Genomic DNA, 19,720 nt, shown 5'->3' on the forward strand with positions numbered 1-19,720 from the left:
GAATATATACTTTAGGCTCTTATGATCTGTAAATACCTGCACCTTTGCACCATAAAGATAAGATCTCCAAATCTTCAGGTGAAAGACTACAACACCCATCTCCAAATCATGGGTAGGATAGTTGTCCTCATGCTTCCGCAACTGCCGCGAAGCATAGGCAATCACCTTCTCATGCTGCATTAACACACATCCCAAACCCACTCTGGATGCATCTGTATAAACCACATAAGGTTCTCCTTGCTCAGGCAAAGCCAACACCGGAGCAGTAGTCAACATCTCCTTCAGGCTTGCAAAGCCCTCCTCACACTCCTGTGACCAAACAAAAGGAACATCCTTCCCTGTCATCTTATTCATAGGTCGTGCTCTGCTCGCAAACCCCTGCACAAATCTTCTGTAATACCCTGCCAACCCGAGAAAACTCCTGATCTCTGTGGCATTCTACGGTCTAGGCCAATCCCTGATAGCCCGAATCTTCTCCGGATCTACAGGAACCCCATCTGCAGACACAATGTGACCCAGAAAACCCATCTCATGCTGCGAGAAACTACACTTGCTCAACTTAGCAAAAAACTTCTGTTCCCGCAGCTTCTCTAGAACTGCCCTCAAATGCACTGCATGCTCTTCAGGACTCTTAGAATAAACCAGGATGTCGTTGATGAAAATGATGACAGACACGTCCAAAAACTCCTAAAACACACTGTTCATCAATCTCATAAACGCAGCTGGTGCGTTAGTCAACCCAAACGACATCACCACAAACTCATATCGCCCATACCTCGTCCTGAAAGCAGTCCTTCTCACATCTGCCTCATCTATCGGGATCTGATGATAACCCGACGCCAGATCTATCTTGGAGAACCAAGTAGCACCTCTCAACTGATCCAACAACTCATCGATCCTCGGAAGAGGGTAGTTGTTCTTCACAGTGACCCGGTTGAGACCTCTGTAATCAATGCACAAGCGGAAACTCCCATCCTTCTTCTTAATGAATAACACCGACGCTCCCCATGATGATACACTAGGACGGATGAATCCCTTGCTCAACAAATCCTCTAGCTGCTTCTTCAGCTCTGTCATCTCTGTTGGAGCCATCCTGTAAGGAGCCTTGGATAACGGTGTCGTTCCTGGTTCCAGTTCAATCATAAAAGGATCAGACCGAGAAGGTGGTAATCCCTGCAACGACTGGAACACGTCCTCAAACTCCTCTACAACCTGAATACCGCTAACCGTAGACTTCCCCACTGACTCTGGCATATATATAGTCACCAAATAAGCCTCACGGCCCATCTCGATCATCTTCCCAGCCTGAATGGCCAAGATCACGAGACTCCCCGAAGTCAGTCTAATCCCCTGATAAACCAACTTCTGTCCTGAACGCTCAAATTCTACTCTACCACGATGACAATCCAGATGAACCATATGCCAATGCAACCAGTCCATCCCCAAGATAACGTCATACAACTCCCCTGGGCTCGACCAATGACCCTCAGAAATTTGCCTCTGGCAACTCTGACAACTCTTGTACGCTCTCCGGGATCTTCCACGATACCCGCACTCTCTGCACACTCCGAGGCAATGAAGCTATGAGTAGCTCCAGAATAACACATAACGTGGGACTTAAACCCGCCCACCAACAAGGTCCCTACATAAAACCACATGTGTTGAGAACCTACACTTTATCACATGATAACATAAAATCTGAATTACTAAGAATTCACAAAGACAAAGTATCAGAGATTATACATGTGATCGCCCTGGCAATGGTCCCACCAGTCTCCACAGTCGTGTAAACCCGTGGCGTCTGCTCAATCCGTGCCACCGGCTGCCCTCCCGGCTGCACCTGTTGCAACGCCGCCACTGCTACCGGACAATAGGGCTTGATGTGCCCTGACTCCCAGCAATAGTAGCACACATGATCTGCTGTCGCGGGGCACTCCGCTTGGGACATCTAGCAATCTTGTGATCCTTGCTCCCACACCTGAAGAAACTCGCACCACTCGACGTCTCGCTAGCCTCCCACTTCCTTTTGGTTCCCTGCGCAGGCTTACCGCCCTTGCTAGAACCTCCCTGATGCTGAGCCCTACTAGGCTGGACTACTGGGCTAGCCGCCACTGACTGTGCCCGGATATCCTCCTCGATTCCTGCTACAGACTCAACCAGCTCTGCACGCGAAGAATAACTCCGCCCCCTAAAGTGAACCCTCAAGTCATCACATAGGGCCCTCAAGAACCTCCTGATCTGAGCCTCCTCAGACTCCATATCTTGACCCCCATACCTCAGAAGTTGACTGAACTCCAAGTCAAGCTCCCGCACTGACCGAGTCCCCTGAGCTAGCTGAAGGAACTACACCTCCAACCTATCCAGTGCCTCCCTAGGGAAATACTTGCGGTTGAACTCCAAAACATCTGAGCATCTCCCTCTACACTCTCCTAGCTGCCACAGAACTCTACCACAACTGAACATCACCAGTCAAATAGTGGACCCCAATGTCCACCAAAAATCCCTCAGGACACCTCAGAGTATGGAAGTTACGTTCCACACTCCTCCTCCACGCATCCGCAGCGGTAGGATCTGTATCTCCCGAAAACTGCTCGGTACCAATACGGCCCATCTCTGTCAGCATGCTGATATAACAAGAATGGACGCCCATATCCGCAGCCACTGGCTGCCGCTCCTCTGCCACCACAGGTGGCAACCGCTCCAACAACTGTGCCAGGAAACCCGCAAGGTCAACACCCAGGACTCCACCCACTGGGACACCCGCACCTAGGGACCTAACATCACCGGCTACTGGGGCATCAACACTGCCCCCTATGGCCACACTCATGGAATCCCCCTGGACACCCTGCGACTCGCCGACACCCTCTACTGTCACACTCTGGTCCACAGTCTCACTAACCACTAGGACTCTACCCCTACCATGACCACGTCCATGTCCAAGACCATGTCCGCGTCCACGACCACGACCAGCAACAGCATCCTCTCTAACCATCTGCACTACCATGAGCAGAAGGCTAAGCACACAATAAATAGAACAGAAAAACAAAAACTCACCGTGGAATCACAATGTAGGCTCGAAGAAGATGATCTAGGACTACATGCCACACACAATTGACTAACTCACATAATCAATCAAGACATGCAATCCCAGACAACACAACAGAAACCTAGTGAACCCAAACCTAGAACCGTAAGGGCTCTGATACCAAACTGAAATGACCTGACCTGTTTTTTTTTTTAATAATAAATAATAATAATATAAATAACTATGACTAGTGGTCCCATACCCACTAGCCACCTAACCGTAATCACAAACAACAACGGAATAACAATACCAATTAAATAACCAACTGAACAAATAATCCAATATTAATCCATAATAGAATAACCAACAACCAATCCTAACCATTTCAATATCAAACAACAGGAAACTAAGGAACCGACAACCTAATAAGTTCTAAAGACCCAACTCTAGCAACCTAGTAATGCCAGACAACATCTAATCGAGTCCCTAGAACATCTTCCTCTTCATTGCCTTGATTCCACGATCACACTTTGCCTTTACCTGCACCACAAACACAAATTGAGATGCATGAGTATTTGATAAATACTCAGTGAGGCAATCCTCTCATCTACTGGGCTATACACACAAGCAATAAGATCTCTCATGCCACAAACAACAACAATAAAACAAACCAGGAACATGAACAAGTGACTCGACACGATCCGGTTACTGTTAGAATGGTGTCGAATGATACCACTTGGGTGTCGACCGACACCTGCTCGACACCCCTGAAACCCTAACGGTGTCGACCGACACCTCCACATGGTGTCGACCGACACTCGCTAATTTCCCGAGCCGTCCTCTCGTTAGTGTCGACCGACACCACATTGGTGTCGACCGACACCACTGTCGAACAGTGATTTCCTTCGAACAGAACCTCCAAATCTCGCCTCCAAACTTCTCCTCTTCGTCCCACACAATCCTAGGAACGAATCGAAGCCTCAGGAGCTACGAAAAACTCACAAACAACCAAAAACAAACAACCAAACAACACATAATATCACAGAAACAGAGATCTTATCTTATATAAGCCATGGTCATGCACTCACCTTAGCCAACAAAGAGATCTAAGCCCAAAGGACGAAGCTACCACCACAGAAACCTTCCCACCATGTTCCTTGCCTTGGATCTTCACTCTCACAGCAAGATTTCTCCAAAAATATCTTTAAATCTCACAAACTCTCACAAGAACTCTTAGAAACTGTTTTCTCCTCTTTCTCTCTCAAAAACAACAAACGGCGACCAAGACAAAAATAAAACACGACCTAGGTCGTTTTTCCACTTAAATATCTCGGTTCAATGGTTTTTTCTAAACCAAACCGGTCCAAATCGATAATTAAATCAATCTGGTCGAACCAGAAATAAGTGGTGTCGACCGACACCACATGAGTGTCGATCGACACCCACCCCCAAAACGCAGAGTTTTGGTTCGTGGGCGTTACACTAAATAATTTATATAAGTATAAAATGGTAAAATATGATAATTTAGAGATTACTTTATAAATAAAAAATTATACTTTAAAAATAGGGAAATGGACCGTGTTACTCTAAATTTGGAGTAACAATGTTCGTTTCTCTATTTTTAGAGTAGAATATAGAGTATCATAGGCATATGTAAATTAAGTTGATGTCCCGGTTTCAGGAACATTCGGAGAGGTTTAAAAGAATTGATTTTGCCACATGTCACCAAAGTGCACTTATCTTTTTAGTCAAGGGTCCTGAGAGAACTCCAGAGTTCAGCGTTCTTGAGCTGGAGTAGTCTCAGGATTGACCTTCCGGGAAGTTATTGTCGAAACTGTGCGAGTGAGAACAAAACACATAGAAAGACCATGTGGTAATTTGTAGGGACGGTAACAAGTCTTTAAAATCTCTCGGACGTAGCAAACAGGCCGTCGGATAGAGATGGGCTCACGGGCCTAGTGAGAGGACGTGAGGCCCATTAAGGAATGTGGGCCCATGGATTGGGGTTAGACCTAGGGTCCACTAAGAGGTGACGGTCGGGATATTACAAGTCATATCAGAACCAAACCCAGACGAGTATGGAGTCGAGTAGGCTCACACCATCAGGGGTGACGGTCTTGGTGCACAAAGAGGACGTTTCGATCTATTAGTGGTGGTGAATTGTGACACCCCGGTTACAGGGACATGCAGAGAGGTTTAAAAGAATTGATTTGACCACCTATTGTCACTAAAGTGCACTTATCTTTTCGGCAAGGATCCTGAGAGAACTCTAGAGTTAAGCGTGCTTGAGCTGGAGTAGTCTCAGGATGGATGACCTTCCGGGAAGTGGCTGTCGAAACTGTGCGAGTGAGGACAAAACACAGGAAAAGATCATGTGGTGGTTTGTAAGAACGGTAACAAGTCTTTAAAATCTTCCAGACGTAGAAAACTGGTCGTCGGATATATATGGGCTCACGGGCCTAGTGAGAGGACGTGAGGCCCATTAAGGAAGGTGGGCCCATGGACTGGGATTGGACATAGGGCCCACTAAGAGGTGGGGGTTGGGGTGTTAACACCCTCGAACTGAATTGCAAGAATTAGGTGAGGGTGTCGATCGACACTAGTGGTGATGTCGATCGACACCTTATGTGGACAGGTTAAACCGGTTCTATTTTAATTCTCCGGTTTGTGTGTTTGGTTTAGGAGAAGCCCTAGACTCGAGTTTAAAAGGAGGAACTAGACTTCCTTTGTCCCTTTAGCCATTTTCACATTTTTTGAAAGAATAGAAGAAAAGAGAGTTCTCAGAGGTTGTTCTTGAGCTTTTTGGAGATCCTTTGTCCTGTGAGTGAGTTTTCTTCCTAGAGAGTGTGGATCCAAGGCTAAAGACGTTGTGGGAAGGTTGTTGTGGTGCTAGCATCGTTGTTTGGGTTTAGATCTCATTGTTTGGCAAAGGTGAGATCTCTATTTCTGTGATATTGGATGGGTTTTGTGATTGTTTCTTGTAAGTTTTATGCGTTTTTCATGACTCCTGAGGCTTGGATTCGTTCTTGGGTTCGTGTGGGACGGCTAGGAAAAGTTTGGAGGCGAGATTCAGAGTTTCTAGTCGAAGAAAATCGATGCTCGGCATCGGTGATGGTCAAAACCAGTTGGGGTGTCGGTCGACACCAACGCGAGGAAGATTCGATGACTTTGACGAGTGTCGATCGACACCATGTGGAGGTGTCAGTCGACACAAGCTAGGGTTTTGGGGATGTCGAGCAAGGTGTCGGTCGACACCAGTTGTTGTGTCGGTCGACACCCTTCTTCAGTAGCAGTTGTTGATGCAAATGCTTTGTATATTGCTTGGTTTGTTTTATTTTTTTGTTGTTTGTGGCATAAAGAGATTTTATTGCTTGTGTGTATAGCCCAGTAGATAGGAGGATTGCCTCATTGAGTGTTTATAAAATACTCATGCATCTCAATTTGTGTTTGTGGTGCAAGTAAAGGCAAAGTGTGATCGTGGAATCAAGACAATGAAGAGGAGAATGTTCTAGTGGCTCGATTGGTTATTGTCTAGCTTCTATAGGTTGCTAGAGTTTCGTCCTTAGAATTTTGTCTAAGATTGCTTGTTCTTTGATTTATGATTTGATTGGTTATTGGTTTAAATGTTATGAAATTAATACTGGATATTTGGTTATTGGTCAACTCTTTGGTTTAATGGTATCGTTTATGTTCCGCCGTTGTGTGATTGTGGTTAGGTGACTAGTGGGTATGTGACCAATAGTTAATTATTATATTTTAAAAGAAACACGTCGGATCGTTTTATTAACATGGGTGAAAAAGGGTGAAAAAGCAACCATATAATCAATTCGTTTTTTCTCCACTTACTAAATATCTTAAGTGGATACTAAATGAGAATTGTTGCATACCTCTGGATGCATCCGGTATTGGGTCTTGGACATTTTCAGAGGATAGCCAGCCTTTTGAAGTCTCTCGAACATGCTTGTATACAATATTTACTAGTTTTAAAAGAAACAAGATTTACCCTTTTCATATATATTATTATATATATACTTATATAATTAACAAAATTCTACAACGAATTATTAATACTGTAATATGTAATCATAATAAGACCACAAAATTACCCATTCTAAAAGAAAAACGATTGAATCTTAAAAAGAATAAATTTCCATAATTCAAGAAAGTATAAAATAAATTATTAATCTTTAAAAAAGAATTAAAATATTCACCTCTATAGCCCTGCTCTTTTGGGAGTTTTTTGACTCTCACCAACGACTTTAAAAAAATAAATATATATTGTAGTTATTTATAATTTAAAGGGAATAAATGAAAATTTGAAAAAAGGTAATTAAAAATTGGATTTTTGGGTTAGATCCATCTTTTCTTCGTGAAACCACATCCATAGTTTTTAAATAAGCGACAATCACAGCTTGAAAATAAGGTAAGGGTGGTGGCACCACTAATTCGGGCAACTGTGAAATCTTCAAAAAATATTTCCGCAATAAAGAATGTTAAAAAAGGAAATAAGAGATTAAGGAGAGATGAAGGCTGTTTTATTCATCGCGAGTTGCTATCGGTGTGATTTTGCCTCCAACAGAGTATATATAACTTAAAAAAAAAGTTCTATCATATTCTCTCATTAAATAACACTTTTTCAGAAAATATCACATTTGCTTCAATTGTAATCTATTGGTAAAGCTTCTCTTTTTGAAATTATCAAATATATTATTATTATTTCTTATAACTTATAAGGTTATCTCATTTGTATAGTTACCCTACACGTTCATTCTATAGTTTTTATGCTAAACAATAATTGACCACACATCTCTTTCTATATAAAAAGTAGGGTGAATTAGCCCAATAACCAAAACAAAAAAAACAATAGTAAAAAATAACACTATATTTAAAAAAAAATAGAAGATTAGGATGAGGGCAGTGTAAAATTACCAATTTAGTGTTCTTAAGTGGTGGAGGGCAGTGGTGGTTGTTGGTCGGCAGCGGTGGCCAGTAACGGTGGCCGAAAGAGGTAGCCGGAAAAGTTGGTCGGAGGTGGTTCCTGGAGGTGGCGACCGGAGGTAGTTGTCGGAGTTCGCCGAAAATGTCCCCGGTGGTCGCCGGAAAAGGTGGCCGGAGATTGGCGGAGAAGGTGGCTAGAAGTCGCCAGAGGTTACTGGAGGTTGGAGGTGACCGGGGCTTGCCGGAGGTCGGCCATCGCTAGAGTGTCGGCGGTCGCCGGTGGTCGAGAGTCACCGGGGGTCAGCGGTGGTTGGAGGTGACGGCCAGTAGTCGGCGGTGGTGGTGGGTAGAGTAAAACTATACCCTAAAAAATTGTACATTGGAAACCCAAGTGGTGATAATGATAAAGAGGTAAAGGTGGTCGCCGGAGGTGGTTGCCGGTGGTGGTTGCCGGAGGTGATGCCGGTGGCTGGTGGTTGGAGAGTGGTGGTGGTGGTGGTGAAAGGATGGTGGTGAGGGCTGGAGATAGGGTAATGAAGGGGTAAAAATTGGCATTATACATATAATATAGGGTATATAATTAAGGAAAAAAGATGACTAGCTACACGATGTATTGGTGAATACATGGTCACACATGCCAAGTATACTATTGTATACTCAACTACACAAAGTATATGTATTACATGGCCACATGCATGAACTATATGACGTTATGCGGTCAACATCATAGACATAATTCAGTACACCGGTCAATTGACTCCGGTGATGACCGACGTTGACTCCGGCGTTGACCAACACAAAAAAAAATCTAAATTAAAAAAAAATTATTATAGTAAATTATTTATGGGTTTTCATGATTAAAAGAAATTTTCTATTCAATATCCAAATATTTTTTATATATCTCTAATATATTCATTCTTATAATTAATTACTTTTTCTTTCTCAAGCTAAAGTAAATAGTTAAATAAAAATCATTTATAATTATTTTCAAAATAAAAAAATTCATTTATAATAATCTTCAAGATAAAAAATCATTTATAATGATTTTCAAGATATAAAACAATTTATAATTATTTTCAATATATATATATATATATAAATCTCTCATAATCAGATTATTTAATTACTACAAAATCAATAAAATCAAATTCAACTACTTTCATTACAAAACTAATATGCAAAATATTGAGTATATGACTCTTTACTCTAAATTTTGCATGGTAAATGTTATAAAAAAATTTATACACTCTTTACTTTGAAATTTACATACTCAAAATAACGTATAAATAACAAAAAATTAACAATATTTACTTTTAACATATGAACATTTTCATTTTTACCCTCTTTTACATAATTACAATATGTTAAATTAATTTTTAGAAATTTTTTTAAGGTTTGGGTTCTCTATATTACATTTAGGATATATTTAGGAAATAGATTCAAAATATCTTTAGATATTGAATTAACATATAAACAACAACAACAAAAAAATCACAATATTTACTTTTAACATATGAACATTTTTATTTTTACCCTTTTTTACACAATTACAATATTTTAAATTAATTTTTAGAAATTTTTTTAAGGTTTGGGTTCTCTATTTTACATTTAAGATATATTTAGGAAATATATAAAAAAAATATTTAGATATTGAATAGAACATTTTTTAATTAATAAAAACCATAAATGATTTAATATAATAATTTCTTATTTTTAATTTTTAGTTTTAGAAAATTTTTTTGGTCAACGCCGGAGTCAACACCGGGCTTCACCGGAATTAATCAATCAGTATACCAGATTGTATGTCTATGGTGTTGAACACATGGCGTCATATAGTTCATGCATGTGACCATGTAATACATATACTTCGTGTAGTTGAGTATACAATAATATAGTTGGTATGTGTGACCATGTATTCACCTATACTTCATGTAGCTAGCCATCTTTTTCCTATAATTAATACATGTTTAGTATAGTTAGTTTGTAAATTATAGTATTTTTTTTTTTGGTAAAAGTAACTAGCTAAGACTAGAATCATATGTTTTTTCAAACAGAATTATTCAAGATATATTATTCTTGCATTTATAAATTCTTTTAGGTTCTTATGATTATTTAACTGTCCACTAATTTCAATTTTCAGAAAATAGCTCTTGTCCAAAAGAAATTTAGCAAAGAAGTACAGAACATGCATGGTAAGAAACTAACTTGGTCAAAAAAAAAAATTAAAGATAAAAATATAAACAATTAAAGAAAAAATCATTCAAAATAGAAAATCCAAATTTTCAAATTATATCAAAGTATTAGCAAACCAAAGTATTTGAAATTATATCAGAAGATTAAGATTATCAAGGATATCAATTAATTTCTGAATTTTGCTTGACATGTCATCTGATTTTTTCCCACTTTTTCATTTAAATGGATTATAAAAAAAAAAAATCGAGTGTAGGCGAGTTCTATTCTAGTATTTTATAATTAATTTTAAATATGAAAAAATATTAAAAACAAATAAGAAAACATTAGAAGTATCTATACTATCAAAGATTGACCTTTAATATATCAGATTAATTAACAGTTATCATAAAAATATTAAATTATAATAGGGCCTTAACATACATAATTGTAAATGCATATAATTTATTAAAATTTAAGAAATTACTTTAAAAAAAAAACTTAAATTGTAAAGAGCAAGTTATTCTTAATATCATCAACGAAAATATCTAGTAATACTAAATGAGATAAAATACAATAAATAAAAAGGAATTAAAAAAAAATTAGGTCAAATAAGTTGGAAAAAATATACTAAGGAGATAATCATAAATAAAATTTTCTTTTATGATCAAAAGATGTTGGAAACATTCTACGTTGCTTATTCCACTACTACCAATGCCACGTTCTGTTTTGATCTTTTGAGATTCGTCATGAACTTACGATATTTTCTTTTGTTTCTAGCACAAAGTCTCCGAGCTTTTTCTTCGTTCGTCTCACTCTTGTAGTGATATACCACATGTGCAGCAAATTTTTGAGAAGAATCAAACACACCATTGCACTTAGGACATGTATATGAACCATTTTTTCATTTTATATACTGTGTGTACGACCATCATACTCATCATCATCATCCTCAGAATCAAAAATATTGATTGGTCTAAGAATTTTCTTCAAAGATCGAGTATCTTGAGGAACATGGTTTCACTTTGATGATGAAGAAGACATATCAAAATAATGAGGATCAACAAAATCTTTGTTTGGATAAACGACTCTAATTGGTGTCGGATTTAAAATTTTACGCTGATTACCAAGAAATGTTGGAGGAAGAAATACAGGAATCCAAATATTGGGTTTGGAATCCATAACACGATTGACACAATCAGTTTCAGATTGGACATTGCCAATTGGATTGGTAGGAAAATATTTGGCACCATAAACAAAATCAAAGTGTCTCGTCTGATAGTTCACACATGAACAGTTAAATGTAAAAGAAGAAAAAGAGACATGTGAATTTTGAGAAGAGAAAAAAGGAGGAGGAGCAAAAATATTTGCATGGTTCATACGACTAGATGTTGTGAACATATTTGGATTAGAAACATGTGAATTTTGAGAAGAAGAAAAATGAAGAGAAGTAAATAAATTTGCATGGTTTATGCGTTCATATGTTATGAACATATTTGGATTGGAAGCCGTTAAAACTTGAAATGTATGTTTCACCATCAGTTTGTGTATCCTTTTATATAATTTTAACTAATTGAAAAGGTAAAAATAATTGAGATTTTTTTAATTCAAAATCAAATCTATTTTGTAATTTCAAATTTGGCGCGTTATTTATGACTATTGAATAACTTATTTATCCCGTTACTTACTTTTTTGACTAATGGCATATATAATCTAGTCAAATTTACCAAATCAGCAAGAATCAACCACACACATCTACACCACACAAAGAAATAAATGAAATAAAAGCCCCATTTAATTTAAAGTTTTTTTTTGTCAAACAAGACTTTTTATTTATGACATGAGAATTAAAAAGGTTTTCTATTTATGACATAAAAGGTAATGAACTTTAACACTTAACACACACACAAAAATTAAGAAAAAATAAATAAATACCAATCCTTTACCAAATCCAAATCTGCTCCCATCGAATCTTCTTCTTCTTCAATCTTCACAATCCCAAAAATCTCTCAAATCGCTTTTTCTCTTTCAATGAACACCTCTCTCTCCCAACACAGATCTCTCTCTTTTCTCCCCTCGAGGAAACCTCGGCGGCTGCGATTGCGTTGTTCTGCCCTCGAGGCGTAAAGTCCTTTACGATTCGTTGGTGGTGGTTGCGGCTTCAGGAGCGGGATCGAGCCTAGACGTGCCTCTGGTTTCACGCTCGGCTCAGGGGAGGTTTCTAAGCAGCGTGTTAGCGAAAAAGCGGCAGCTCTTTCATTTTGCCATCACTGATTTGCTTACACAGCTCGTTGATGATAAGGAAGCTGCCTTATCTCGTATGTTCCTTAGTTCTGTATCCGATGATGCTTCTCTTTACCGGTTAGTTTAACCTTCCTCCTTCCTTAATCACAATTACAAGTACTTGTTGCCACTGTGGAATCACTTAGTTATAGGAAACGAAACTGTAGAAATTGAATAATCCAGAAATAATTATAATTCTTTGATTCTTTAATTTTAGTTGTTGATCTGAAATTATCCTAATCTATAGTTTACAAGTGTTTGTTACCACTATGGAATTGCCTAATTGTAGGAACGTTTGATTCTTTGAGAAATGTTTGAAACTTTGATTATATGATTGTAGTCATTAATCCAGAAATTGATGCTAATCAATGGTTACAACTTGTAATTTAAAAGTTCTGGTTACCACAATGGAATCGTCTAATTGTGGGAGTCGGACAGCACTTTCTGTAGAAATGCATATTTCATTGATTGTAGTAGTTAATCTTGTAGAGGAGTGGAATACTGAATGTTAAATCACGATTGCACATATAATCTTGGTTAAGTTTCTATCATATGATTTTGGAAAATTCCTGCTTTGGTTGATTTAATGTTTCAGTTGGTTCATGATTTGGCGTTTCTACATACCGTGATTTGAGTTTGTTATTTTGCAAAGATTTCTAGAACAGGACACCTTCTTTGGTTTTAGTAATTAATTCTACAGAGTAGTGAATCGTTGAATGTAGAATCATGATTCCATGTTTTAGTTGTTTTCATTTTCAGTTTGTATTTGGGGTTTATTGGATGCTGATACCTTGATTTGATTCCTTGGTTTCTCAGAAGGATAGCTCAACTTAAGGAAATTGATTGCCAAACTGCGACTGAAGAGATAATGTATATGTTAATCTTATACAAATTCTCAGAGATAAGAGTACCTCTTGTTCCAAAGCTTCTCAGTTGTGTCTACAATGGAAGACTCGAGATCTCGCCTTCAAAAGAATGGGAACTTGAGTCAATCCATAGCTTTGACGTCGTTGAACTCATCAAAGCACACAGTAACGCAGTCATCAGTTTAAGAGTCAGTTCGAGTTTGACTGACGATTGCGCAACAATGAAGATTGATAAGAATCATCTCAGTAAAGTATACACAGCTTCTGTCTTGTATGGATACCTCCTGAAATCTGCTTCCCTAAGGCACCAACTCGATTGCTCACTATCACAACAAGATGGGAATTTCACCAAGCAACTGCGACATTACGAGGGGGTATTCAACTTGTTTTTTTGAAGTATTTTGTAAGATTTTAATATTTTAGAATTTTGTAAGATTTAGGAGATGTTTAGGAGATTTGATTGTGTTTAAGATTTATGTTTTATTATTTTTAGAGAATGAAATGTGATTCTATGAGATTTAATTTAGTAAACTTTTTGTGATTTTAAAATATTTTGCTATAGATTTTTATTAATCGCTTATTTGTGAAGAACTGTTTATCTAGACCAGAAAAAAAAAACAGAGTAATTAAGCTAAAAAGCTGCACGACCAAGACATTAGAAGGCCAAAGCCAAGACATTAGAAGGCCAAAGTAATCGAGCAATGCCAAGACATTAGAAGGCCAAAGCAAGCACTTCAAGATGATCGATGTTCATCACTTTTCAGGCAACGGTTTCATGGTTCCTGAGGAAGTCAATAAGACGGCTCAGGAGCGTTCTGATGAAGAAATGAAGACAGGAAACATCTTTAGCTCAAAGTTAGAAGATGAAGAACCCAAACCAGAGGAGAAAAAGGGAGGGTTTATGCTGTTTGGTGTTAGGATCCAATAGCAACTTTTGTTTCTTAAGGATTTTAGCACTATGAATTAATTACAGTTTGCTTTGTATTTTGCATAGTCTCTTTACTTAAAACGTCTCTCTTGAGTAGATAAAACAAAAAGTAATGCCAAAAGAGAGGCTTAATGGCTTCTTTTAAGAGTTAAGACAAAGCCACTGCTAAAAGCCTAAAACCTACCATGAACAAAACAATTGTAGCGAAGACATTGAGTTTAATGTCACAAAATGAAGCAGATATAAGAGTTACAACTCTTTGTCTCTCTCTACTCTATATACTCCTTAAGATGAGGTGAGTCTCCGCTTACATCTCCTTCGAGTTCCATCACCCTTGATGTCAGGAGTATCTTCTACAACAGTTTCTTCTTGTACAACCAAACCTCGGTTTCTCGATAGTTTTCTTTATTAGTGTCATCTGAGAATCTTGTGTGAAATCTGCTGAAGCAAGGGACAAGATGATGAAGCGACTGCAATTTCCTTGTGTGGCATTAGCTCCTCTCCCATTGGAACGACTTCAGACATCAACTGTTCGACATATATTATCACTAAAAAAATCACACACTTTCAGGACATAATTAAACAATCGAGCGAGAGCATAAAATGAGATTCTATTTTATTACCTTCCAGTCTTTGAACACAAAAAGGTTATAAGTGACTTCACCCGACATCATCAGGTCTGCAGCAGGTTCGTTTCTTAGTACTGTTGACAAATTAGAATGATCAAATATTAAAGTGAAACAAATCAAATATCAAAACCAGACAGAAGAGCAGTTACCTACATAGTATTTTTGTAGGTTATCGATTTAAAAATATTATAGTATTCAATGCTACTATAGTTCTTCAGAAGGGTTTCCTACGAAGTGCATGGTGATGGTGTGGAGTAATACTTCTACAGCGTTTTGAACTTGTTCTTCTTCATAAAAACCATCTTCTCCTTCTACTCTTCTATTTTCAGTATGGTTTATAATATTATTTTGAGTTTCTATGCCTAAAGTATTGTCCCACCAAAATTTTAAGGCTCCATTGAAGCCTGAGATTAGCATGACACATGCTTATTGGTCGGACATTCCTTTAGCTTTGTAGGATAGGGTTACCATCCTCATTTTTTGAAATAAATTCATCATTTCGTATTCGGATCTACCATCTGTATTCCATTCATATATACCTTCTCCGTTGTAAAAGTTTGTTGAGGGAAATTTATGATGTTATTCAAATAGTAAATCGGGTGGTGAGTGTCTTGGATAATATGTTTTTTTTGATGGTTAGAAATTTCTTTTTATTCTATTTATTTCTATGTCGGTTTCAGATTGAATGTCTTCATCAATATTATTTATTCCCTTAGCTTTGTCTAGTCTATCTAGTCTACTTGAGATTGATTTTAAAATTTCATTTTCTGGAAATTAATAGGTTTAGATAATGGTTTAAAGAGAGGTGATGAAATTGCGTTAAAGGGCGGTGGCAGAGGTTGATAGTTTGTTGTTATGTTTTTCTCATCTTTTTCTAGTTTGTTATCAAGGTTATCGATTTGTCGTGAAATAGTATGTAATATTTGACTTTGATAATTATTTTGTTCATATATAATCTTAATGTCATCCATATATATTGAATCTTTATCATCTCGATTTGCCCCGGTTCTAAAAGGTGTAGCTATTACTTGTCTTTGGGGAGTGTGAATTTTGATGTCTTTTAAAGGTGGGTGGACTGATTTGTGTGTTTCTCCGTTAGTCATTTCGCATGTGTGGTATAAAGTGGAACTAGTGTTTATTGATTCATTTTTATATGGGTAGTATATGCCATTTTCTAAAGCGTATGTCTCAAACCATGTGAAGAATGGAATATTTACTTCTATATTTTCCATATGGTCATACCATATTTCTCTAAAAGTGGTAAGTTTTTCTTTGTTAAAAGTTTGAAAGTACCATTTTCTCTTATCTCTATTTTTATCTGATAAAAATTCTCCTCTAAGATAATCTTTGTCTATTGTAAAGGTTTTTATGATAACATTTATTGATTTAAAATCTGAAGCTGTTGGAGAAGTAGGAAAATTAGACGATCCCACCTCTGATTGTTGAACTGGTTCAGCTATCGGTGCTTGAAAAGTTATAGGTTTTTCCCTTGGTTTTTTGTTAAAATTTGTTCTACACTTTCTTGTGATTCAGTGCTAGCTTGGCCAGTTCTGTACTCAGAGAAAGATGAATGTGGGTAGAATGAGTATTGGGGAATCAATCCCTGTTCTAGATAAAGGTTTAATTGCTATTTGTATTAGACCAAAATGAATATAATTAAAGTTTTTTCTTTTATAGTTTTCTAAAGCCATAGAAGAAAGTAGTTTAATTTCTTCAAATTCATTTTGTAATGATAAAGTTTTTTCATGTTCTTTGATTGAATATGCATTTCTAAAATCAAAAGTTCCTATTTGATATATATTTTGTGGATTAACATGCGGTAGTTGATCTTTTGATATTTCTTGATTAAAGGTTGTAATTTTTGACATAATTTCTCTTGAATTTATTGTTTTTTGAGATGTAGAAGATGATGCATGCTTAGACTTAAACAACTTCCTAACCTTAGATGCCATGTTTAAATTATTCTTAATCTGATGCTAAAAATACAAACTAACCGATCTTATCGATACTTTAAATATCTATACACCTTTTTGATCAACACTTTAAACATCTACACACCTTTTTGAACATTGTTAAAAAACATGGACTAGTAGTATCCGCAAAAAAGATGCATATATTTCAAACAAAAAAAAGATTTTTAGGCCATAACATATATCAAGGTACTATAACTATATCTAGATCTATAGAATTTGCAAATAAATTTCCAGATGAAACAAAAGAGAAATCACAATTACAAAGATTTTTAGGCTGCTTAAACTACATATCTGATTTTCTACCTAATCTACGAAAAACTATACAACCATTGTTTCAAAGATTACAAAAGAACCCCATGCCATGGTCAAGTCTGCATACTAGTCTAGTCCACGATATCAAGAAAAAGGTTATAACACTACCATGTCTAGTCATCCCACACCCCAATGCATTCATGATAGTAGAGACAGATGCATCAGAAATAGGTTACGGGGAAATCTTTAAACAGAAAATGCCAGAGTCCACCCAAGAGTCTATAGTCCGTTTCCACTCAGGAGTTTGGCTTGGACCACAAAAGAATTACTCAACAGTTAAAAAGGAAGTTTTATCTATAGTAAACTGTATTTCTAAATTTCAAGATGATTTAATAAACAAAAAGTTTTTACTACGTGTCGATTGCAAATCGGCCAAAGAGATTTTACAAAAGGATGTTAAAAACCTAGTTTCTAAACAAATATTTGCAAGATGGCAAGCTATTTTATCTGTTTTTAATTTTGATATACAATATATAAAAGGAGAAAATAATTCTTTACCTGATTTTCTAACAAGGGAGTATTTACAGGGAAAATCTCAAGATCACCAAAATGAGTGAAACACAAAAGAAACCAATGAGTGCATCAGACTACGTCAAGAATCAACCACATTTACAAGGGAAGCAATTAACCACTAGTAACCAATTCTCTGCCTTGGCGGAATTTCCTCCTTTATCCTATGCAAAAGCCGTTAACCCACAACCACAAAAAATATCCAATCCATCCTCCTCACAAAAAACCACAGACCAAAAATCATCCTACTTCCTTAAACCGCAACGCCAACACCTTATTACAACCTCATTTACCAAACCAATATCCCTTAAAGACCTAACCCAATATACCAACTGCATATTTTACGAAGAAAGTCAATACCTTACCGATAACCTTACCAAAAACCGCACATTCTACGAATTCATTCTCGTAGACACCAAATCAGTAGAAATAACCCACCATACCGACAAAAATGACCCAAACCTCATTTCCTACTCAACCTGCAAAATCCTCAAAGTATGCAATCCCCAAAATCTCGGATTCATAAACCTGCACACCGCAAAAGAATTCTCCATCCCGGGGTTCAATATTCCAAGATTTACCTACATAGATTACCAGAAAGCCTTTCTCCACACCTTTTACTTACAAACCTATGATCACTCCTGGTTCCTCTCCTTCGACTTTCATTGCCCCAAGACAATACCAGGATGGTTCTACGAATGGTGGTACTGGTTTGGCCCAACCGATGACATATATCCTCCCCAAATACCCAAGGTTTCACTACCCTACTACACTAAACACGAGAAACACCAACTCATCGGCCCTCTACCAAAGATAGCCTTCCACATAGATATGGGAATACCCTGGATACTATCTTGGCACTACAACCTTCTACCCTTCTTACCGGAGATGCCATATTCACTAGTTCGAGAATTCAGAATCAAATGGTGGGACAAATACAACCTCGATCGATGCTCTTTATCCAACTTGGAGAAATGGATCCAGACACATCAACAAATAAAAAAATCCATAGCTACAGTATCCCGAGCATTACCACCTATTCAAACAAAAACTTTGCCCCGCAAACCACCAAGTCCTACAAAATCAACAACTTCATCCTCCGGATCCAAGAAAAGTTAAGGCAAAGAAAAACTCAAGAAACTCCTCAAGACAATAGCTATGCAAATATCCTCCTCAGACGACGAAGATGATATAACACAGGACAACAATACGCAAGACGATGATCTATTCTAAAACAAGACTATCTGAAAAAAAAAAAAAAAAAAAAAAAAAAAAAAAAAAAAAAAAAAAAAAAAAAACGTGAAAGTATGTTGGTACAGATCTTTTAAAACATTTTTAAATCATGGTTGTAATGTATATATATTTAGTATATTATGTGCTTATAATATAAATACATATATATTTAGTATGTAATTTTGTAGAAAAAAGAAGCAACCTCTTCCACCGATTCCATCAAGACTCCAATTTTCAAGACAAGATGAAGACAAAAACTCAATTATGCAACAGCTCAACTATCAATACAAGACTTCAAGACCAAGAAATGAAGACTTCAAGACTATAACAAGACAAAGACTTCAATCAACAAAGGATTACTCATCTCTCGCAATGTCAAAAATAGGACACGTCTATAACAACTTACGCAACTTCATACAACTTTGTATAAATAAGAAAGTGAGGGTAATAGGAGAGGGCAGAGTGTTTTTAGCGATCATTCACAAACTCCCTATACATCCTACTCTCTAGTTTTTATAAGTTTGTTTTCAAAGTTTGTACCTTTACTCTTGTATTTAAATCAAGTTTAAATAAAGTAAGTTTTAATCATCCCTCTTGTCTATATTTTAAATTAATCGTTTTATTTATAAACTTGTTTCTACTATAGTTATACAACAATCTAAAATATATTCTATATATTTTATCCTGGGTTTTGTGATCCCGACACAATTAGTTGCGTATACAAAACTATGTTTGGACATGGTTATCGCTTGTTTTTCGAAGTTGGAAGAACGTCCAAGGTAACTAAACCAGTCCACATATCAAGTGGGACCCACATTGAATGATCCCTTGAGTTTTCGAAAAAGGATATATAC

The 19,720-nt window shown here is 37.0% G+C and overlaps 2 protein-coding genes across 2 annotated transcripts; one reads left to right on the plus strand and one right to left on the minus strand.

The window, feature by feature from the left end:
• Nucleotides 1-12,167: 12,167 nt before the first annotated feature.
• Nucleotides 12,168-13,830, plus strand: LOC104763235 (UV-B-induced protein At3g17800, chloroplastic-like; the record flags this gene model as incomplete). The annotated part of the gene is made up of 2 exons (XM_087497779.1): nucleotides 12,168-12,493; nucleotides 13,232-13,830. Coding segments are annotated over 2 exons (771 nt in total), but the record flags the coding sequence as incomplete, so codon positions are not given.
• A 647-nt stretch (nucleotides 13,831-14,477) lies between these two features.
• On the minus strand, nucleotides 14,478-18,299 carry LOC147922782 (non-structural maintenance of chromosomes element 4 homolog A-like). Its single transcript, XM_087497780.1, has 4 exons — nucleotides 18,263-18,299; nucleotides 14,833-14,912; nucleotides 14,733-14,737; nucleotides 14,478-14,612 (listed from the first exon to the last, which is right to left on the minus strand). The coding sequence occupies exons 1-4, from the start codon at nucleotides 18,297-18,299 to the stop codon at nucleotides 14,495-14,497; spliced, it is 240 nt and encodes a 79-aa protein (XP_087353906.1). The 3' UTR covers nucleotides 14,478-14,494.
• Nucleotides 18,300-19,720: the final 1,421 nt, after the last annotated feature.

Source organism: Camelina sativa, chromosome 18, assembly GCF_030686135.1.
Source record: "Camelina sativa cultivar CO46 ecotype springtype chromosome 18, ASM3068613v1".
NCBI lineage: Eukaryota > Viridiplantae > Streptophyta > Magnoliopsida > Brassicales > Brassicaceae > Camelina > Camelina sativa.